This window comes from Anguilla anguilla, chromosome 9 (assembly GCF_013347855.1).
Source record: "Anguilla anguilla isolate fAngAng1 chromosome 9, fAngAng1.pri, whole genome shotgun sequence".
Lineage (NCBI taxonomy): Eukaryota > Metazoa > Chordata > Actinopteri > Anguilliformes > Anguillidae > Anguilla > Anguilla anguilla.
The window spans coordinates 6,864,000-6,886,588 of record NC_049209.1 but is presented as its reverse complement, the minus strand read 5'-3'; the positions used below and the strand labels follow the sequence as shown (position 1 = coordinate 6,886,588).

Genomic DNA, 22,589 nt, shown 5'->3' with positions numbered 1-22,589 from the left:
AGGGTTATAGTTGGAAGGATATGCCCAGGCTTGTTTTGTCGTAGCAGTACATCCCTGTACCAGCTGTGTAAGGTGAGTTTACTAAATGGCTGCACATCTTAGTAGGTTGTTTCGGCTGCAGCTGGTGTTATGATCCTAAGAGTTGGTTTCAAACTGTAGTTTGAAACCAACTCTTGTGGACAGATGAGATGATTATTAACCTGTACCAAAGTGATGGAAAGAGAACAGTGTTGAGAAAGAAAGAAATGTAACTGCTCATCCAGAGCATACCACCTCATCTGTGAAACATGGTGGAGGTAGTGTCCACCATGGCTTGGGCATTTGGCATTTTATTCACATTATTAATAATGTGACTGTTGACAGCAGCAGGATGAATACTGATTTCTGCAGTGACATCATCAAAAACATCATCTAATCAGATCCAACCAAATGACTCAAAACTCCTTGGACAGCGTTTGACATTGCAGCAGAACAACGAGCACAAAAACATTGCTAAACCAACCAAAGAGGTTTCAGGTCCAAAAAGTGGAATGTTCTTGACAATCACCTGACCTGAATCCAATTTTGAACATGAGTGCATTTCACTTGTTGAAGGCAAAACTGAGGGCAAAATTTCCCCAAAACAAACAGGAACTGCAGATGGCACAGACTTCAGGCAGCCATTAAATGCAAATCATTTGCAATCAGGTATTACATATGAGGACTTTATTTCAGATTGTTATATTTGTCCCCTAAATGAGGGGGAGTATGTTTAAAAAGGGCTGTAATTCCTACATAGATCACTGCATATGGAGGTAAGCACCCTTAAATTTAAGCTGACAGTGCAGCTTAACCTCATATCCATTGCTTCATTTCGAATCCAGTGCGTTGGGAGTACAGAGCCAAAAAAACAAAAATTCTGTCACTGGCCAAATTCATGGACTGCATTGCAGATGAATGGTGTTCTTAATTGTAGGCTGATCACTGGCAAACATCTGGTCACAAGTTCTTCAGCGACAATGTCAGCAAAATGAGGATTAAGTTAAATGTGTTTCATTATCTGAAACCAGCTGTTTTAACTGCTAACACCCTCAATTAATGTTTGGCACTCTGAATACCGAACACTAGTGCATCAACAATTTAAACACCTAATTTATCCAACACGTAAAATATATTTATTTGAATTCATTAGGTCATTGTTACCAAAGATATGAAGTATCAATTAAATCACTGAATTCACTGATAGGCAGTGCAAGCTGTTGATCAACCTTTATCAAAATGTACTACTCACAACCAGATTAAAATTTAAAAAAATGTGTTAAGTTACAACAAACATTCACATTTAATCTAAAGTCGAGGTTCAACTACCTTAAAAATTAATATTAATGTTACAGAGGACAGCTTTGGCTATTATGAACGTGCTTGTAAGCTATTATGTGGAGGCACTACATCAGGCAACAACTGAACCAAGTTACAAAGTCAGCAGTGACACCCTGACCTCTGCTTTATTCTGGTATGACCTGAGAAAAATGTCCATCATAGTGCCTGTAGGTGCATTAACTGGTGTTTTTAAGGTGCAGAATTGTGTATGAGGACTGCTAGCATGGGCTACCCCAGGCCACCCCTGTTCACAGACACACACACACACACACACACACACATTCACACCTCAAATGGCCCACAATTTCCAAATGGTGAATTAGAGTTCCTGACAATGATGTAATGAAGTATCAATGCATTTGGGTGTTTCTACATATGAGGCATTTCAGTGCTTTTCAAAAGCCCTGTTTTACTGCACTCTTTTCAGAAAAAAGATAATTAAAATTCAAAATGCTTTGCTGGCATGACATATTTAAATATATGGCAAAGTTCTTTCTTGCACATGAATGATTCCCAAAACTGGTGCTGGGGCTGCCCTATGTATTCTGGCTGTCATTTCAACCACAATTACAATCCCAGAATTTTAACAAGCAGTCATTTTTTCTTAATTAGATGCTTTTCTTGTTTATTTACCCTCTTAAGCCACATTATGTCAGAAATAGCTATGTATGCCGCAAAGAATAAAAGACCCATATTCACACTGTGCTTATTGTGCTATATTACAAACAATTACATAAAAATATTTTTAAACAGATCAAATTAAAGACTGTGGTGATTCAATAGCCTCCTAACTATGTTCCTGAACACACACGTTTCCATTTTTTCATTAATTTCTCCCCTTAAACTGATCTACACAATGCAGGTTTGGCTCGCTCCTTGTCATTTGCTATCCCAGCTAAAAAAAAATTCCAGCTGGTTTTAGCAGTGTTTTTGACACTTATAGCTGGTCAGCGGCTGGTAAAAGCTGGTTATAGCTAGTACAGTAAACTGGTAGCCAAACTAGTGGAGCAGCTGACTATAGGCTGGTCAACCAGCTAAAACCAGCTAGAAGTGTCCAAAACAGCTTAACCAGCATGACCAGCTTTGGTGGTTTAAAATGGAATTTTCAGTAGGGGCCACTGAGTAGTGGCAAGGTGTCCACGCTTTCACCAATTCACTTCAGCCTCATATTTCACCAATTATCATGGCTATTTTGATTATGTGGTTTAAGGGGGGCAAATAATCCCTCAAAACATGTAAAGCATTAAAATAATAAAAAATGAACAGCTTGTCAAAATTCTGGGCGTTGCAACTGTGGTTGGAAAAAAAACAAAACAAGCATACATAGGGGGACCCAGGGCCGAGTTTGGGAAGCACTGCAGTACCTAAAATTATTTTACACTGCAGCATATCAAATATGAAACACGAAATGACATTACATTACAGCATTTAGCAGACGCTCTTGTCCAGAGTGACTTACACAACTTTTTTTTTTTTTTTACATAGAAACCAGAATGCAGAAACGTGAAGCGTAAATAACACCACGCAGATCTCATTTTTTATTTCCCAACGTTGCTAAATTACAGGGATTGTGTAAGGATATTCTTAAATTGTCTGCACAGTAAGTGCATGGCCACGTGCTGGCATAAATGTATGTAAAACGTCCGTTTCCGTTTTAATTTAGTGTGTTGATTCGCAATTATTTTTCCATCAGTCCAAAAAAAAAAAAAATGAAAACCATTTTAATGTACCAATTGCTTGTCGATGGCATTACATAAACTTAAGTTCTCTAATGTCTAAAATTAGACCGTTTTGCGGTCGACCCAAAAAAAGAAAAATGCTGAATTCCATTGTTTTAACTTCCTAGCAGTGGACAGAAAGAGTTGCTGACTACGCTCTTGTAATGGCATTTTAAGCTTATCATCCCCAAACGTGATACGTGATATGTGATGTGACCACCTGATGATAACAGCTTGTGGAAGCATTGCCCTTCTGTGTGTGTGTGGGTTTTTTTTTTTTTTTTAATCAGAGGTGCCTTTCTCAGTCACATTACGTTTTTATTCTTAATACGAGGCAGACAAACAGGGTTATTGTTTCGAATGTGGAAGAATAAATACGTTAGGGAAGATGATATGACGGGAGCGTTGCGGTCACGCGCATACAAGTTCCAGTTGAACAGCGTTGACCGGGGCACTGATCATTGATGTCGCCAACCCATAAAAATTAGGCGAGGTGCTGATGCAACGGTCGTAAAATCATCGATGGTTTCAGAATGGAAAGATAACTCATTTTGCACTTGTAACGAGTTTTATAACCTTTTCAGGGATTTGTTTAATTTTTTTTAAGATAACTGAAGATGCGCACCATTTGCACAATATAAAATCAAGACGCTCATTGTCACAGTTCATAGCTATCGCGAGGTTTGATCAGCTGTAGTACCTTGTCTGTTTAGAACCGTATTTAGATGAATTGCACGTGGAAAGCGAAGGAGGACAGTGGATACTTTGGTGCAAGTTTGGTCAAAATGCGCAGTTGGTCTCAGTAGTAAACAGCAGATTCACAGTGGCTGAGAAAAAATAAAGTAATAAACAGTAAGTAGGCTACTTTTGCAATACCATGTAACAACGAGGCAGGGCTAACTGCGTGCAACTTTGGTAGCACCCTCCAGTTAGCGTTGAGTCCTAGCTGGCTGGGGATAACAATGCCTGTGGTGAACTGTGAATACTGGAATTGTTAGACATTGTCGACCGTAGAGAAATGTGTTGTTGCGTTTGGTTAAGATTCAGCAAACGTTAACAAACTATGCCGACCATTCCTTACCACAAACTGCGAAATTAGTTGATTTCTTTTGTGGTTTTTGTAACTGACTGGATGTGTTTGGGGGGTCGATGGCAGACTCGTTCATTCTGTCCTCCCCGCTACCCAGTTTCGCGACAATAAACCTACCGAGGCCTTGAAAACAGCATTTATAATAGCATTGTCCAATCCAGTAAAATTGAAAGATTTTGTCCGTTCTGTTTTAGCTGTGCCCAGACACTTTATTTGACACTTTAATTAAAGGCCGTATTCTAACCGTTTTGTGCAGGTTTGTTCTTAGTGTAAACCGTAACTAGATAAATGCAGTTCGAAAAATAATACGTTCTTTGTGCGTTCGCAACCTCCTATTAGTGGTCGGTTTGCTCGCTAGCTACCCAAACTTAATTGCTCTTTGTATTTCAGCTAACGTTAGTCAGTTGTGAGCGTCTTTTTCTAAATGTTGCCGTTTGTTTGTTCTCCGCCAAGGCACTGCATCAGTTCGCAGAAATATTTTCAGTGTCTTATCTTAAAGAGAACGCTATGTTACGAGGTAATTGCCGTAGCCTCGAAGCTGCTGCGTATGCGGTCTTTAGTGCAGCTGTTTGGTTTGTTGCTAATACAAGCAAATATAGAATGACCCCCTCATCAACACAGCCGACCAAGGTCGTCGAGCAGCGCAGCTCGATTCTCAACACCGCAGTAGTGCACAGGCAGTAACAAAAAATCAGTTTTAGCAGTTTGATGGTGTTGAACGGTTGTACTATATTTTGCTTTACTGTTTTGGTAGTATGAAGCTTTGTCCGTTTCTGCTCTTATGTGCTTATTTTATGTGAAACTCTAGGCGGTATCACAACACCCGTTGTTAACGTCAAAGCCGCTTTGTTCTGCTTCTTTGTGCTCAAAACAAACGTAGCGCTGCAGCAGGCTATTGGGGGACGTTTCCAAGGGCCCTCGGGAAATGGCTGTGATCGTGCAGGGGTGGCGTGGCTCGGAGCGGTGGCGCCCAGCGCTAGATATGTTCACTGGACCCCCTGCTCAGAGGAACAGTTAATCCCTTTGATGTTCCACAGTTGTGTACATTTCCTGAAAGAAATTGGTATGTGAGTCTTAACGTGCATTGACTTGCAGCACACGAATGGCTAATTTCTCAAATATTTTGCCTAGATTTACTTGATTTTTGCTTCGTCAGCAGTCTCTTGGCTTAAAAATCTTGTGGGTGCCTGCAGGCTCCAGTTTCATAATGGAATACCCCAAGTACAAGGGCAGGCTGTGATTTAATTGCATATGGTTATTATACCTGCTCTGAGCTCAAATAATTCAAGTGGCTTCAGGAGACTGATACAGGGAAAGGTTTAGTGTGAAATAATGGTGTTTCTGCTTTTGTTAAGTTTTTTGTTAAGTTAAATGTTACTAGTGTAATTTATCACACAGCCTCTTTTGTGTAGTGTCTCCCTTACTAGTATAAAAGGTTGTTGGCCTGTCTCACCGGACACTGTTTAGTGAAGAACAGGGGTCCTCAATCTTATCCAGAAGGGCTTTCGTCTCAGCCAAGCAGTTACACACCTGATTCTACTAATTGAGGTCCTTGGCAAAGAGACTCCAGTGGTTGATTAGTAGAAGCAGGTGTGTTACTGCTTGGTTGGAACAAAAGCCTGCACCCGCACCGGCCCTTTCTGGATAAGGTTGAGGACCCCTGGTGAAGAAGGTGTCTTCTTTGAGTGACACTGTAGGTCTGACACCAGCTGTCTGATCTGTTTGCATAGAGCATGATTGCCACAAAGATGTCTTATATTTGTCTTTTTTTCCCCTATATCTGTATTAAACAACTCATAAATAGAACTAATAAGAACACCTGCAGATATTTGAAGAAATCAATGGGCTTGTTTGTTTTATTGTAATCGAGCGTCCCAAGTAGCCTACTTTCTGCGTGAAGCCCTTTTATTCTGTCCCACGTTTGCTCCCTGCTTTTGTGTCAGCAAATAGGCTAACTTTTTAAAATATGGGTTTAACAATTTGTTACTTTTCAAAGCATCAGAATATTTAAATAAATCCTGCGTACAAATTCTTGGCCACTCGTGCGGCCAGAGTGAGTGCCTGAGTAAGTGGAGTCGGCCGTCCGTAAGAACATTTCTAAGTACGTCGTTTAAAATTGCTCAGTGTGTGGACCAACAGTGGTTTGTGTAAATGGCCCCTTCCTTTGTGCAGCAGGGGTTTTGCATTTGTCACTAAGCTTTTTGCAGAATGATGAGCTTCGGCTATTTCAGACGCGTAGGTAATGGCCCTGCAGGAGGTAAATGTTCCTGCGTGCCAAAGGCTTGTTTTGCTGCTGAGGCTGTTGTTCCTAAGCGCTGCCACCAGGGAGCACTATATTCCAGCTTCCTGGGCTGTGTTTCATTTCAGGCACGAAGCTCTCTAATGCAATGGTGGGCTCCCGCGGGGGAGGGGGGGGGGGGCGGCGTCGCCTGGCACTGCAGGTAGAGTGTCTGAGGGGTGTATGGTCTGCACTGTCGTCTCTTGAGAGAGTGTTTAGCATGCTCTTTTTTTTCCTCTCTGAACGCTGAAGTGCTTGGTCCTTAAAGACCAGACTCTGTAGCAACTGTCAGTCACCCCTAACTCCCGCGGTGGAACTCGTTTTAAGCGCTCGTTTTAAGAAAGCAACGTCTTCTGTGGACTTTTTTGGCTGGACCTCCACAGCCCGGGCCAGCCCTACACACGCGAATGTCTGTGACTGTCTGACTGACTGACTGAGTGACTGACTGACTGACTGACTGACTGACTGACTGACTGACTGACTGACTGACTGACTGACTGACTGAGTGATGAAGTTACACCATTGGCTGTCCGAGTTATGAAGTTACACCATTGGTCGGCCGGATCACGCGTGTTAGGTCCAGCCATGTACTAGGTTTTAACCTGGTCTTGTTTCAGCTTGTACCAGCCAGGTAGTTTGATAATCAAATGACCCTTAGCCGTCAGCTGACCTTCTGATTGGGTCACGTGAGGAAAAGGGCGCATGAGTGACATTTCCTCTTCCTTCTATTAAAGCTTTGCCTCTGCCTCTGCAGTGGGCATGCTCAAATCTAATCCAGGCATGTCGGGGTAATTTGATAATGTTCAATTGAATTGCAAGAGTGCTGTTAGGGGTTTTCATTATCTCCATGTGTAGGGGGACGTTTGCTTTCGAGGAGCTGATGGTGCAGAATTTCACCATTTTAAATGCACTTTCTGTCATAGCACAATGTTATTATCGCTTCTTCTGAGGTAAGAGTAATCCGTGACCGGGCTTATAAACAGATCTCGGGTAGGCAGAGGCACTCTGGGTAACTTTGTTTAAAAGGCCTCACCCGGAGGAAGGCACTGGAGCGCACAGATCTTCTTTTAAATATTTATTGTACAAACACGACCAGCGTTTTGACGCTACCGCGTCTTCATCAGAGTCAAAACACACAGCACGCAGAACACAAAACAGATCTCGGGGTAGGATTATACGGTGCATCTGTTCAGTTCTGCTGCTGAAATTTTGCGACCCTGGACGCGACCAGGCTGTTTTTCCCTCCCCTATCGCAGTGCATATGGCTCATTACGGTCTCCGGCTGTTTTACTGTCTGTCTGGAAACGCCGCCGCCTCACCGCGGTCCCGAAGGTGTAACAGGGCCGGCCCGTGACATAAACGGTCTATGCGGTTGTTTAGGGCCACAACCGCTGGGGTGGGGGGGCGGGGGGGGGCACACGATCCAATCTTTTTCTAAGGTAAATAACGTTATTTCCACGATTACGTTATTCATCCCCTATCGCAGAACAACAACCATTATTAATTTTAAACGGTATGGCAACCGAGCATAACAGTGTAATGTAAGACGGATTTTACCAAGCGAACCCCCCCACCCTGCTCGACAGATTTGCTTAGGGCCACCAAAATCCTAGGGCTGGCCCTCCTGCCGATGTATACGGGGGGGGGGGGGGGGCTCCAGCCCAGTCGCAGGCCCATAACTCCTGGGAGGGGGGGGGACCATCGCGGCCATCGCTCAGCCCCCTTGTCGCCGCCCGGTTCCGCTCTCCTCTCCCTCGGGGGAGAAGGGGCGCGCGCGTCGCGCTCTTCCGCATTCCGCCTTTTCGCTCGAGCCGTCGGCTCTCGACCCCGTCTGCTCTCTCTCCCAGCCCCGTCGCCGTCGTCGCCGCTCTCCGGGCTCTTCACTCGATGGTGATGTATTGTTAATGAGGTGGGCCGTGTTCTGGAGTCTCTGAAGTGACTGGTTCATTTTCCACAGAGGAACGGGCCCTCCCCACCTCAGCTGAACCGGGCCGGTGTCCTTGTGTGCACCTGTGCTCACGCACAGACTGGGGCAGGCGCGCTTTTTCTGCTGTAGCTAGCGGTTGCTTTTCAAGGGATAATTTTTGTTATTGTTTTTTAAAATGGGAACAGACCGTAAGCCCTCCCTGTGTATTTTTTCACTTTACTGAGAAAGTAGACTTCTTAATAGATAGAGATGGGATTACACGCTGCAAAAACCAAAAAATAAATCAAATCTTGACAACGAGCATTTGAGTCTAATACTTAGACTTAAGATCTTATTTCTATGAATATTTTGCTAAATAAGACTAAAAATATTGCCAATGAGGTGAGACTGTTTATTTCAAGATTTGCCAATGGGGTTAGGCAATTTCAATTGTCATGCAAAAAGTAACTATAAACAAGATAATATTTTTTACTGAAGAGAAAGAAATGGGATTTTTACTTGACTAAGACATTGCATTCCGTTACAGGCATTTGGCAGACGCTCTTATCCAGAGCGACCTCAACAACGTGTATAACCAAAACCAGGAACAAGTGTGTTGAAAACCCTACAGGGAAGTACATTTCCAAGTGCAGGGAACGACTGCGTAGTTTAACTGGGACCCTGTAGGTTAACCTGATTAACACAACAAAAAACAGCAACAAAGCAGTCTATGCAAATAAAACAAGCAATAGTTGAGTATGCACAAGTGCAATAACTAAGTCAACTAAGATAAACAGCTTAGACAGTTACGCAGTGCTGTAAATTTAAGTGCCATTGCAGAGAATCAAATCCCAGGGCTGCTGGGGTCTTGTACATGGGCTGAGTCGTATAATAACGGTGATTTCTGGTTGTTTCTGCATGCACAGTTCTTATGGGGAAAATGCTTAGTCTTTGATTCACGAAAGACTTTCACACCAAAGCCTTTTATCGAGAGGATTCCACCAGCCTAAACCTGGATTGTCACCCTCTCTAGCCTGGATTTGGAACTAGTCTTTCCTTCCTCTTGTGCATTCTCTTCTGGATTCAGTTGTGGAAATAGGGTTTGTTGGCCTTGTCACATCGATGCCAGTGGCGTCTGCGCTTATAATTTGAAAAAAGAAAAAGCTACTGTAGTGACATTCTCTCCCTTTCCCCCAGGTGCGGTGGTGAAGGCCCAGGTGGAAGCCATGTTGAGGTTCCGGTGTTTTCTCCCGCTCATGGCGCCGGTGCTGGCTGTGATTGGCTGGTGGTGGTACGCCTCTCGCAAGAAAAAGGAAATGGCCGCCCCAGTGGTGGAGGAGGAGGAGGAGGAGAGCACGGCTATACGCGAGGTCCTCAACGGCATGGTGGAGGGCAGGAAGGCCGGACTGAAGGTGGGGGAGGGGAACACTGCGGGGCGAGCAGAGGAGAACCACATTCTGGCGGCCACAGCTGTGATGCCCGTCCAATCGCTGGCGGGAGAGACGCTGGGGAGGGAGGACACGCCCTCTCGCGCCCGCCATGGCGGCCTCACCGCGGATCCAGACGCCGACGGCTCGGACTCCTCGGGGCAGGGGACGCCGGGGGGCACACGGGCTGCCCCACGCCTGCCAGACGCTGGCGATGACGAGGCGGGGGGAGCGGAGGCGGGATCGAGCACGCTCCAGCCCGTCTGTGACGACCAGCGGGTCGCCGACGCCTCCGAATGCGGGACCGGAGAAGAGCTTCCTGCTGGACGGGGCGCGGTCGCTGAGGAGGACGGGACTTTGGCTCCTCGTCCTCCTCCTCACTCACCCGGCACGGCGATCGGCTCCGTGCCTGCTGAGCTCCCAGAAGCACCCGGGCCCGACCTGGACACGGCCAGAGAGGTGGAGGTGGAGGCCGAGGGCCTCGCTGTGCCTTTCCCCGAGCGCCTCGGAGTCCTGCCTGTCCCGAAAGACCGAACCTTCAGAAGCGCCACGCCCGACACCCTGTGCCCTGATGACGTCGTGCCTTCCCGTCACGTCCCAGCCGCCCTAGCCCCTCCCTCCGACGTGGAGGCAGAGGGCCCACCGCCCCAGCAGGGTGGTCATGGGACGCCTTCGCAGACGGGTCTGGTCTTGGACCCACGCCAAGAGGAGAGCGGCGGGCCGGCCCCCGGTCTGAACAGGGAGCTCATCTCCGTGGCAACACGGGAACCGGCTGTCAGCCTGTGCGATGTCAGCGAAGAGGGCAGTGCGAGGCCACCGCAGCCAAGCGACAGCTCTCCCCCGTCCGGTGAGCCGCGGCGTTCTGTCGTAGACCAGGGAGAACAGGACGGCAGCCAGGGGTCCATGGAGGTGCTCTGCCATTTGGACGAGGAACGGGTGGATGACGTAACTGAGCCACGGCCTCTTGTGCCGGACGGCTCTTTGTCGACTTCGCCGGAGCTGGCGAGGGATGAGGAGGTGCTTAATGCCTGCGTCGCTCCTCCTGCCCAGGAGGGGGCGGAGGAGGACAGCAGCAGCAGCGGAACGGAGCCCGGGCAGGATGACGTCAGCCCAGAAGACTCGCCCCCCAGTCCGGGTGAACCCCACGCGGATGATGTCACAGGAACAGAGGATTCTGGGTGCAGCACGGGCCAGTCGGAAGACCCAGAAGTCTCCCCGTGTGAAAGCTCAGGGGAAGCGATGGACAGGAAGCCATCGGATCGGAGTGGCAGCTGTATCCCGGCTGCGCAAACAGAGACGCCAAGCCCAGCGCCGGACCAGGCCGAGCAGGGAGGTGACCTCACGTCCGACGGGATGCACCTCCTTCTGCAGGAGGGTCCCCTTTCAGCAGGGCACGAGGCGTCCCAGAACGGCCACCCCAGCACTCCCGTCCGAGAGGAGGAGGCGGAGGTTGCCGTTAGCGACAGCAGAACGACAGGTCCGCAAAAAGGCCTCGGTCCCGAAGCCACGCCCCCGTGTCAGGGCAAATCCCCGACAGATGATGTCACGGGAACAGAGGATTCTGGGAGCGGTACGTACCAGTCGGGGGACGGGGCCAGCAGCCCGGATGACGTCCCCTTCACTGTGCCTGAGGCGGAGCAGAACCCAGCGGCCATTTTGGCTGTGTCGCAGGGCTCAGACGGACAGGGCCGCGGTCCGGAGAGGAAGTCCGCACCCTCGTTGGAGGAGGGTCACCAGGAGGGCGCCCCCTGCAGGGGCGAGAGGGTCACAGACACAGACCTCCAGAATGGAAGTCACGTGGTATCCGAGATGGAGGGAGACCGCTCTGGAGGTGAGTCCCAGCAGACCACCGCTGGAGATTTCTCTGCACGTTTTCCAGTCAGTTTCAGTTCCACCAGCTCCTCTTTAGCCAGTCTGTCTTCATGGGTGAGACTCTCATGTCATCTTGTAAATGAGGAAGACTCTGAAAATGAATCGCTGTGCGTCACGATTTTAGCCATTTTTTAGTCGTCATTAACCATTTAAACTTTAAATCGGTGCTGAAATGTTAAACGGCTATTCATCTTATAAATCTGTCAAGATAAAGAGGGCCTCAGAATCAAAGTAATTGAAATGTAAGGAAACCAACAAGAACATACCTGCTCGTCTCCCATAAAACCTGGGCATACACATGCAGCAGTGTCTCTGTGATGTGCGTGTGTGGTTTTTGCATCTTCAGGTTTTTAGAGGCTGTATATTATCCTTGTTTTTTTACATTTCATATTGCAGCTGGAGAGAGAGCCATTGACTGGTGACAGAGAGGGTTAGAAGGAAGCTTCTTGCTCGTTTGTAAATGTTTTGGTTTCATGAGACCCCAGGATTGAGCGCCAGTCCCCTTCAGGGGTTGTGTAGCTGATCTGCCTGTTTATTGCCTTCGATCTTTAAATCCCTTAAAACATTCGGAGGCATAATCACAGCTGCCATATTGCCCAAAGTTGTAATTCAGTGGTTGGTTTTTTTTTTTTTTGAAGATTGTGTTTTTCTTCAGTTAATGGTGTTCTGGCATGCGGAGATAAGGACCGTGTGTTGGCGGGTTCTTCCTGACGCAGTATGTCAAGACAAAAGGCTGATGAGTATCTCGGTGTGATGCTTATCGTGATGCACGTCGTGATATTACACTTACTTGATTATCTGTAAAAAAGGACAAGAAAAACCAAGTGGCATACACCTTCAACTGCCCAAATATACATTTCTTATTGCGACCATTGTTGAAAGTTGTGATTGACAGAGCAGCTTTGTAATCTGTTCTCTCGTTAAAGAGAGATGAATGCCTCATCGATTTAAGCGTGGTAGGCACTGAGCGCTGGCATCGTTCTTTCGCTTTCTAAACTCCGCTGTAACTCGTATCTTAAGTGATATCCAGCGCTGTGTGAATTGCTGCAGCCCACTGCAGATGTATATTGATCTATATTGAATGTGTGACTGATGTCAGGAAGTAACGGTGAGTATTTTGGGCTGACCTTTTAATCTTACTCAGTAGTGCTGTCAGCCTACAGTGGGCGTGTGCGTACGTACGCACGCACAGACACACAGACACGCACACACACGCACACACGCACACGCACACACCTCTCTGTTCTCTGCAGAGGTGTTTGTAACCAGGCTATTTTCGTCACTTGAGGCGAGGGAAATTTAGTTATCCTGGGCGAGCGAGTAAAGGCGAGAGCCCGTGTAACACACGTATCCATTTTCGCGACGGCGCTCAGTGCTCGATGGTTTTCGGATTTGCCGCGGCGCTGGACCGAGTGCGTCCCGTCTGTTTCTGCGTATGCTGAGACGGGGGGGGGGGGGGTGTGCGCTGGGGAAGTGCGGGGGCTGTGCCCCGCCCTGCTTCTGGCCCAGGCGCCGGGTCAGAACAACGGGATGACAACCCGCGCGCGTTTCACCTGGCGTCCGCCGCATCAGCTGCTCTGGCATTCCCCCCGCCCTCAGCTCAGCGCAGTTAATCTGATGCACAGTTAATCTGATGCACAGGGAATCTGATGCACAGTTAATCTGATGCAAAGGGAATCTGATGCACAGTTAATCTGATGCACAGGGAATCTGATGCACAGTTAATCTGATGCAAAGGGAATCTCATGCACAGTTAATCTGATGCAAAGGGAATCTCATGCACAGTTAATCTGATGCAAAGGGAATCTGATGCACAGGGAATCTGATGCAAAGGGAATCTGATGCACAGGGAATCTGATGCACAGGGAATCTGATGCACAGGGTACAGCAGGGATCAGCAACTCACGGTCCTCGAGGGCCGAGAACTGCTGGTTTTCCACCCTCCCTTTGCCTGGGAGTCAGGTGTGAACACAGTCTGGCCAATCAGTAAGTACTAATTACCCGGGAGAGAAGAAAACCAGGGCTGGATTTTGGATTCGAGGGCCAGAGTTGATGATCCCTGGGGTAGAGGGCTTACAGTCGTGCTGCTATTTTAGCGTGAAAGGTGTCTTTCTAAATGCGTACGATGAAGGTTTTTACACGTCAGGGAGGGTTTGCTGGAGTCTGTGAATCCGGTAAATGTCAGATTTGCCACAGGGCCTCTGAAGATCAGTGAACTTGATAAAACTGACTAAAATCCACGTGTGATAAAGAAAGACTACAGCAGGAAGGCTGGTCTTGGTGGTAAAAAGATATAAAAATAAATTTCTCCCCAACAGTGTCTGAGGCTTGGTTCATTCCAAGTGTATTGTAGAGCTAACCAATGCTATAACGAGTGCAGAACAGTAAGCTCTTAGGGAAGGTCTAAGAGACAAGAAAGTTAGATTTGATGTTATAAATGATTAGTCAAATCCTGAAGTTGCTTGCAGGAGTTGTTAGTTGGCTTTTATTAGTTTGATTATGGGTTTTTGTGATGTCCCTGACTGGCTCTGTCGTGATTTTTGTCTGATTGCAGAGATCTCCTCAGAGGCCCTGCAGGAGGACCCAGCGGCCAGGAAGTGTGAGAGCGTGGATGACAGGAAGCCGTCCAATCAGAGCAGCAGCTGTATCCTCAGCACACAAACTACGCAGACTCCCTGCTCAGCACCAGACCTCCAGACTCAACAGGAAGATGCCCTGATATCCGGCGGCATCCTGCATCCTTCACAGGAGGGTCCCTTTTCAGTGATACCCCCAGAGGCTTCTGGGAATGGTTTGTCGCAGATCAGTCCTGTCCAGGAGGAACCGGACGACGATGCAGGCAGCTCAACCCAGAGCGAGCAAAAAAGCCCCAGTCCAGAAACCGCCCCCTCCAGGCTAGATGAACTCCAGGCGTCGGAGGACGTCGCAGGAGCAGAGGATTCTGGGTGCAGCACGTGCCAGTCGGAGGATGGAGGGAGCAGCCAGGACCACGTCCCCTCCTCAGTGCCATCACGTGCAGAGCAGGAGGAGGAGGAGAACCTAGTGCCTGCCTCAGCGACCTCACGAGACTTAGAGGAGCAGAGCAAGGGCCCAGAGAGGAGGTCTGAACCCTCCTCAGGGGAGCACCAGCCGGCTCCCCTCCCCAGGGGCGAGAGGCTCAGCGACCCGCACCTCCAGAACGGAAGTGTCCAGGCGACGGAGACGGAGGCAGATCTCTCTGGAGGTGCAGGTGAGTCCTGGAACCACCGGAGCTCCCTGGAGCACAGAACACTGAGCATTAGCCACTGCAATCAGCGTTTCACACCTCCTGAAGGGTTTCTCTTCATATGAGCTGCCCACTCAGAAAGAACGGAGAGTAGGGTGCCATTTGCGTCGCTGTTTGTAAACTTATGAATAACATGGTGCACATCAAGCTGTGTTTTATGGTAGGGACGGGCGGTACATCGCAGTGGTAATTATCGAATGCAGTAACGGTCGAAGCCACCATATGGTGCGTTACCTTTCCTTTGGTCTTTTTCCTTTTAATTATACCTGAAGCGGTTAGTAAACTATCAAACTAAACAGGCTGTGTGAAATGCTTCCAGATCTATTGGATGTTAAGACAATAGCCAATCAGCACCAGGGTTGTGCAGCTTCCATGTGATCATGCAATCATTTTCGCCAATCGCATGGAGCTGCGAGGCCTTGCTGCTGATTGGCTGTCTTGTGGTCACCCAGTCAATAACAACGGCGGTGGTTTTTCCGGAAGCATTTCGCACAGCCTCTGAAGCGTGGTTGTTTGTTACCCCATCAGGCAGAATTAAAGGGTGAAAAAAGGAAAAGAAAGGCGATACACCACACTGTGGTGGCGGCCATTGTAGCATTCAATTATTGTTGCAATTATCAGTGCGCGTGACGACCTTTGTGATGTCATCGCTCCATCTGACTCGGGCGTGTTTATCGTTCTTTCCCAGGCTGTGCTGTGATTGGCCGGGTGAGCCAGGGCTGCGCGGCAGGGCCCAGAGAGGACCAGGGCCGCGGTGGCCGGCCCGCGTGCCCACCCACCCCCGATCTCACCGTCTGGGAGGTGGAGGTGCCAAAGGTGGGCGCTCTGTTCGGGAACATGGCTCCATCGCTAAAAGCCTGCCTGGGGCTACTGTGGTGTGTGTGCGCTGAGTGGGTCTGTCTCACACACACACACACACACACACACACACTCACACACACACACTCACACACACACACACACACACACACACACACTCACACAGACACTCACACACACACACACTCACACTCACTCACACTCACACACACACAGACACACACACACACGCGCACGCGCACACACACACACAGACACTCACACACACACACACACACACTCACTCACACTCACACACACACACACACACTCACACACACACACACACACACACACACTCTCACACACAGACACACACACACACACAGACATTCACACACACACACTCACACACACACACACACACACTCACACACACACTCACACAGACACACACACACACTCACACACACACACACACACACACACACAGACAGACACACACAGACACACACACACACACACACACACACACACACACACCCCCCCACACACACACAGACACACACAGACACACACAGACACACACACACACACAGAAATGTCACAGAGCTGCCGGGGTTTGGTATAAACAGGCAATTTCCTGCTTTCCTTCCCCCCGCTTTGTTAGTAATAACCAGTCGCATCTGAAATGCTAAAAACAGCGGAGCTACGCTCGCCGAAGACGAAATGCCGTCAAAATGACTCGAGCCTGCATCATTTTTATTACCTCCCATTCCCTCGTCTTGCCACCAGGTGTCCCCGCTGCCCTCGTATTGGAGACGAGCAGTGGGATGATTTAATCAACATGTTCCTAATTTGTGTAAAATTACAATTAAACCAATTAAGCCAGCTGTAAAAACAGCAGGGCTGTCAAAAAACTAAATAAAATTGCTTTGACAGAACATTTAGAACAATATCCATCAGGATGGTTGCATGTGTTTTATGCAATTAGTTGTAAGATTGCTTATATTATGCACACAAGGCGCCAGTAGACACATCTGAAATGAAAACATTTAAAGACCCCACACGGCACGGATGCACACCAGCGCCTAGAGATCCAGACTGAGAGAATTTAGGGCTCATATTGGGACCCCGAAGGTCAGAATGTCCTTCAACTATTGTTTTGTTTTGCAGACTCCTGAAATGAACAGACTCGCTTAAATGCACAGTGATCCTATCACTGAAACAGCCGTTCTCACTACACTAAATTTGGGAACGATAACGTGGAGTTTTCTTTGACAGTGAGATCGAATAGGCAGCGAAGGCTGCAAGTGTGTGTTAGACTTGCAAAGAAATGGTCCCCGGCTGGAGTCAGTTCTCCCAGCAAACGGTGACGACCTTCCCCTGCCCAAAATCAGGCTTGGCGGGACGGTTTTTCGCTAACCTTGCGTTCCCCTTCCTTGCGAGCAGCTGCTCGTGGGGAGGCTGATAGGGAAGCGGGGGCGCTACGTAACCTTCCTGAAGCAGAGGTCCGGAGCGAAGATCCACTTCTCTCCCCGGCTGTACTCTCAGGAGTTTCAGATCTGTCACATAGAAGGTGAGGGGGCCCTCTGCTCTTTGGCTAGTGCCGTGTTAGCTCACTGGACACTTCCCGTTATGCTACTGCCGTGTCTTCGTCTTTCTCTCGCATTTTACTCGGTTATTTTAATTATTTCCTCCAACACTCAACTGCTCAAGTGTGTCTTAATAGTGCTGGGGTAGCCAGTGTTGGTACTGCACCTTCCATAGTGTATATTGGTTGTTGTTCTCACCTTAAAATCAGCAGCTAATTTGGACCCAAGAAACCAGGTGTGGTGACTTGACTGCATGGAACAGAAACTAGCGTACCCTGTGGCCCCCCACTACTGTGGTTGGCCACCCCCTTCAATGCTGCTTTAAATATGGTGCAATTGCTACTCAATATAAGCTACTCTTCAGTAGTGCTGTTCGTAGCATTTAAAATAAAAAAAAAAGGGGGGAGGTGTGTTTGCATAGTAGTGGTACATTATGAAATGAATCTCATCATTGGGTCTCTCTCTGTCCATTTTGACTTGTAGGGACAAAGCAGCAAGTGCACAAAGCATTGGGGCTGATTGGGAACAAGTTTGAGGAACTGGATCTGACTAATATCTACACCCCTCCTGCACCACCCAAGCTGCCCTCCTTGCCCATAACGTCCTGGGTAAGTGTCTGGCTGTGGGCTCTGGATTCGGGGGTGGGGGGGGGGAGGGTAGGTCTGTGGGGTGGGCGGAGCTGGGAATGAGGGGGGTCGTTCTTTCTCTCGCTCAGCTGCTGCTCCCTGAGGAGGTGCCGGTGGAGGTTGCCGTGGTGAAGATCGTGTCGGCGGGTCACATGTTCGTGCAGCAGCCCAAGCACCCCTCTTACCCAGCACTGAGCGCGCTCGACCAGGACATGCGCCTGTGCTACTCCCAGCCAGCGCCCGGCCTGCCCTCCCCCACCGAGGGTGCGTCTGTCTCCCTGCTCCCCGTGCTGTCTGTCTGTCTGTCCCCCTGCTCCCCGTGCTCTGTCTGTCTGTCTGTCTGTCCCCCTGCTCCCTGTGCTGTCTGTCTGTCTGTCCCCCTGCTCCCTGTGCTGTCCGTCTGTCTGTCCCCCTGCTCCCTGTGCTGTCCGTCTGTCTGTCCCCCTGCTCCCTGTGCTGTCCGTCTGTCTGTCCCCCTGCTCCCTGTGCTGTCTGTCTGTCTGTCCCCCTGCTCCCTGTGCTGTCCGTCTGTCTGTCCCCCTGCTCCCTGTGCTGTCTGTCTGTCTGTCCCCCCCCTGCTCCCCGTGCTGTCTGTCCGTCTGTCTGTCTGTCACTCTGTCTGCCTCTGTCCGTCTGTCTGTCTGTCACTCTGTCTGCCTCTGTCTGTCTGTCTGTCCCCCTGCTCCCTGTGCTGTCCGTCTGTCTGTCTGTCCCCCTGCTCCCCGTGCTGTCTGTCTGTCCGTCTGTCCCCCTGCTCCCCGTGCTGTCTGTCTGTCCGTCTGTCCCCCTGCTCCCCGTGCTGTCTGTCCGTCTGTCCCCCTGCTCCCTGTGCTGTCCGTCTGTCCGTCTGTCCCCCTGCTCCCTGTGCTGTCTGTCTGTCCGTCTGTCCCCCTGCTCCCCGTGCTGTCTGTCTGTCTGTCCCCCTGCTCCCCGTGCTCTGTCTGTCTGTCTGTCTGTCCCCCTGCTCCCTGTGCTGTCTGTCTGTCTGTCCCCCTGCTCCCTGTGCTGTCCGTCTGTCTGTCCCCCTGCTCCCTGTGCTGTCTGTCTGTCTGTCCCCCTGCTCCCTGTGCTGTCCGTCTGTCTGTCCCCCTGCTCCCTGTGCTGTCTGTCTGTCTGTCCCCCCCCTGCTCCCCGTGCTGTCTGTCCGTCTGTCTGTCTGTCACTCTGTCTGCCTCTGTCCGTCTGTCTGTCTGTCACTCTGTCTGCCTCTGTCTGTCTGTCTGTCCCCCTGCTCCCTGTGCTGTCCGTCTGTCTGTCTGTCCCCCTGCTCCCCGTGCTGTCTGTCTGTCCGTCTGTCCCCCTGCTCCCCGTGCTGTCTGTCTGTCCGTCTGTCCCCCTGCTCCCCGTGCTGTCTGTCCGTCTGTCCCCCTGCTCCCTGTGCTGTCCGTCTGTCCGTCTGTCCCCCTGCTCCCTGTGCTGTCTGTCTGTCCGTCTGTCCCCCTGCTCCCCGTGCTGTCTGTCTGTCTGTCTGTCCCCCTGCTCCCCGTGCTGTCTGTCTGTCCGTCTGTCCCCCTGCTCCCTGTGCTGTCCGTCTGTCCGTCTGTCTGTCCCCCTGCTCCCCGTGCTGTCTGTCTGTCTGTCCCCCTGCTCCCTGTGCTGTCTGTCTGTCTGTCCCCCTGCTCCCTGTGCTGTCCGTCTGTCTGTCCCCCTGCTCCCCGTGCTGTCTGTCTGTCTGTCTGTGTCTGCCTCTGTATGTCTGCCTCTGTATGTCTGTCTGTCACTGTCTGCCTCTCTATGTCTGTATGTCTGTCTGTCTGTCTGTATCTGACTGGTTCTGTATGTCTGGCACTGTATGTCTGTCTGCCTGCCTGCCTGCCTTTGTCTCTGTTTGTCTATATGGCTCTGTCTGTGTCTCTGATTCTGTCTCTGTCCGCCTATTTTTATATCTCTCTCTGCCTGTTTTTATGTGTGTCTCTGTCTGCCCATTTTTCTGTGTCTGCCTTTCTCTCTCTCTGTCTTTGTATGTGGGATGTTGAGTAGCTGTGAGTGGTAGTGTGTGGTGACCATACACAGTGTGTGTGTGGCAGTGTGTTTGAATCGTGCTGTCCTTTGTGTGTGTGTTATAAAGCTCTTCTCTGCTCTCAGTGGGCGTGGTCTGTGCCGCTCCTGGGCCGGATGGGGCGTGGTGGCGAGCGCAGGTCATCTCCTTCCACAGGGAGAGCGGCGAGGCCGAGATCCGCTACGTGGACTACGGCGGCTACCATAGAGCCAAGATGGACACCCTGCACCAGATAAGGTGCGCTGGAGCCGCCTCACACCTCTGCCCTTTGACCTTTGACCTTTCAGATTTACCTGCGCCAACCTGCTAAATCCTCTTTTTGATCTCACAGATCAGACTTCACAAAACTGCCGTTCCAAGGAGCCGAGGTGGTATTGAGCAACGTGAAGCCGTTACCAGGTACTGCGCTACCGCTGACTCGGTTTGCTGTCGTATTTCTGTTTTCCGAAAACAGCCGCGCGCGACGCTGCGGACCGCTCTCTGCGCCGATGTCAGGTGGGTTCGCCCTCGGTCCGTTTCGGCTTAATGAAGTCCCTTTTCCCGCCGCAGGAGGGGACGGCTTTTCGGCAGAGGCGAGCGCCGCGCTGGAGGAGATGACGAGAGGGGCCCCTCTGCTGGCGCAGGTACGGCGGCGGGGCGACCGAAGGCCCCCTTTCAAAAACCAGGGGCTCAGGGGGGAGGCGTGCCTGCTGACCGCGCTCTTGTCCTTTCCAGATGACCGGCCACAGCCGCGCCGGCGTCCCCTTCGTACAGATGTGGAGGGCGGTCCAGGAGGAGGTACGTCTGCGTGCGACGCTCGGAATGCCCGAGGGGCCGCGCTCTTAAGGCTGCCGACGTCCTTGCGCACGCGAGCGAATCAAGCGCTTTGGGAAACGGCTCGGCTGTAACGCCTCGGGGGATCAGGAACGACTTCCTGCCGAGTGGCGATTCGCGGACAACGGAACGTCAGCGGAGCCAAGTTCAATACGCGGTTTTAAAAAAAAAATTTTTTGTAGATTGTAGACGTCGGTGGGCAGATTGTAATGCTCAAGTGCACTTTCGGCCCCAAAGTGTTTCTCAACGGTGCTTTTCAACAAACGAAATGAAACTTAACCAACGCCGCCAAAAAAAAAAAACAAAGATCACGTTCCGGTTGGCGAGAGCTACCGTCACGCCTGCTAGCCGCGTTTTCCTCGTCTTTGAACCCCTCGACGCCGAACCGGAGCGTGTGACGGAAAACCGGCGCGTGCGTCGGAACGAGGCGCGAGCGCGCAATCAAATCGAGGTGATTAAGCGGCGGCGTGCGAACGCGCCGGCGGCTGGAGGAGCGCGAGCGGCGAAGCCTGATTTGAACGCACTCGTCTGCACCTCATCTGAGGTGATTGTACGTCGATTTTTTTTTCCTTTTCTTTTCTTTCTTTCTTTCTTTTTTTAAAGATCAGTGCAGTTTGTTGAACGCCGTAAGCGATGTGATTACAGCCCAAATCCTCAGTGCTTTTGCTTCAGGGATCCGCCTCCCCTGATATCTGGTGTCAGGGTGGCTGAGATTCAGTTGCCATCAAGTGTCTTTCCGTGTGGGTGTGCCAGTTGGGCCTGGATCAGGGGCGAAGTGCTGTGTGTGACTGTATGAGCGTCCTGTGGACCGATTCAATTCTGTGCATAGGCGTAGATTTCGGGGGGGGGGGTGGGGGGGTGGGGGGGGTGGGGGGGGGGGGGGCGGCACGCGGGGGGTACGTCCCCCTCAATATTTAGAACACGTGCATTTGTCCCCCTGAATTGTGTTTTCCTTTCCATAAATAAAGACATTTCCACCATAAATTGATGCAGAAAAGGCACAAATTGGTGCATAAAAATTCACCAGAATGCAGGAAATGAAGTGTTGGATGCTCAACATTTCCTGGGGGAGGACCCCCCCGCTTAATGTGTCCCCCCCCCCAATGTTCAAACGAAACCTACGCCACTGATTCTGTGTCTCACCACTTTTCCTTGCTTCCTCTCGCCCCCCAGCTGGTGTCGGTGAACCGTACTCTGGTAGACCGCGGACTCGCCGCCTGGCTGGAGAGCTCCTGATTCCCACAGGAAACTGACTTTCCGCGCAACCGACCAATGACCTGCTCCGTTTCTCCCAGGCCACTCCCCTTTTTTCCCCCCAGTCACTTCATGTTGGAGTTTAGCCTTGACCTGTTTTGACTGGTTTTTATTAGCCACAGATGTAGCGAGCCCAATTTTTGGAAAAGTTTTCCCCCCATTTTGGAAAAGTTTTTTTTAAAACTCTCGGACAAAATTCCCTTTCAAAGAATAGATATTCAGCATTCCGTTTGTCAACAAGGCGGTTTCCTGCCCACACTGAACAGTTTTCGAAATGGAAATGGCGAGAACAATGTGTGCGCGTGTGTGTGTGTATGTGTGTGTTTGTTGTAAATGTAAAAACATATTGTAGGATTTAATAAAGATTGAAAAGATTTCTATATCACTTGACATTTATTTCTTTACTATCTCACGCAGCAGATAGTGGGAAAAATCAGGCTTAGGAGGTGCGTCTGTATTTAAAGTTCATGGGGAAATTGAAATAGTTCTGTTGTAGTATTGGACTGCGAGTCATTGATTGACAATGGCTTCCTGTGAGAATCGACATGGTGAACGGGAGATATTTTAAAGGGTTAAATGTCACTCACTC

The 22,589-nt window shown here is 49.9% G+C and overlaps 1 protein-coding gene across 1 annotated transcript; it reads left to right on the top strand.

Moving 5' to 3' along the window:
• Positions 1–4,482: 4,482 nt before the first annotated feature.
• Positions 4,483–22,382, top strand: LOC118235826 (A-kinase anchor protein 1, mitochondrial-like). Its single transcript, XM_035433665.1, has 13 exons — positions 4,483–4,684; positions 5,048–5,230; positions 9,549–11,609; positions 14,205–14,879; positions 15,604–15,731; positions 17,166–17,292; positions 17,792–17,916; positions 18,024–18,198; positions 20,020–20,170; positions 20,265–20,332; positions 20,483–20,556; positions 20,648–20,710; positions 21,920–22,382. The coding sequence occupies exons 1-13, from the start codon at positions 4,675–4,677 to the stop codon at positions 21,980–21,982; spliced, it is 3,903 nt and encodes a 1,300-aa protein (XP_035289556.1). The 5' UTR covers positions 4,483–4,674; the 3' UTR covers positions 21,983–22,382.
• Positions 22,383–22,589: the final 207 nt, after the last annotated feature.

What these genes read in the sequence shown, in the direction of transcription:
- LOC118235826 (XM_035433665.1), top strand. An exon ending in TCAGATCTGTCACATAGAAG is followed by an intron (nt 17,293 to 17,791) that starts GTGAGGGGGCCC and finishes TTTGACTTGTAG; the next exon opens with GGACAAAGCAGCAAGTGCAC. An exon ending in GGAGGGCGGTCCAGGAGGAG is followed by an intron (nt 20,711 to 21,919) that starts GTACGTCTGCGT and finishes CTCGCCCCCCAG; the next exon opens with CTGGTGTCGGTGAACCGTAC.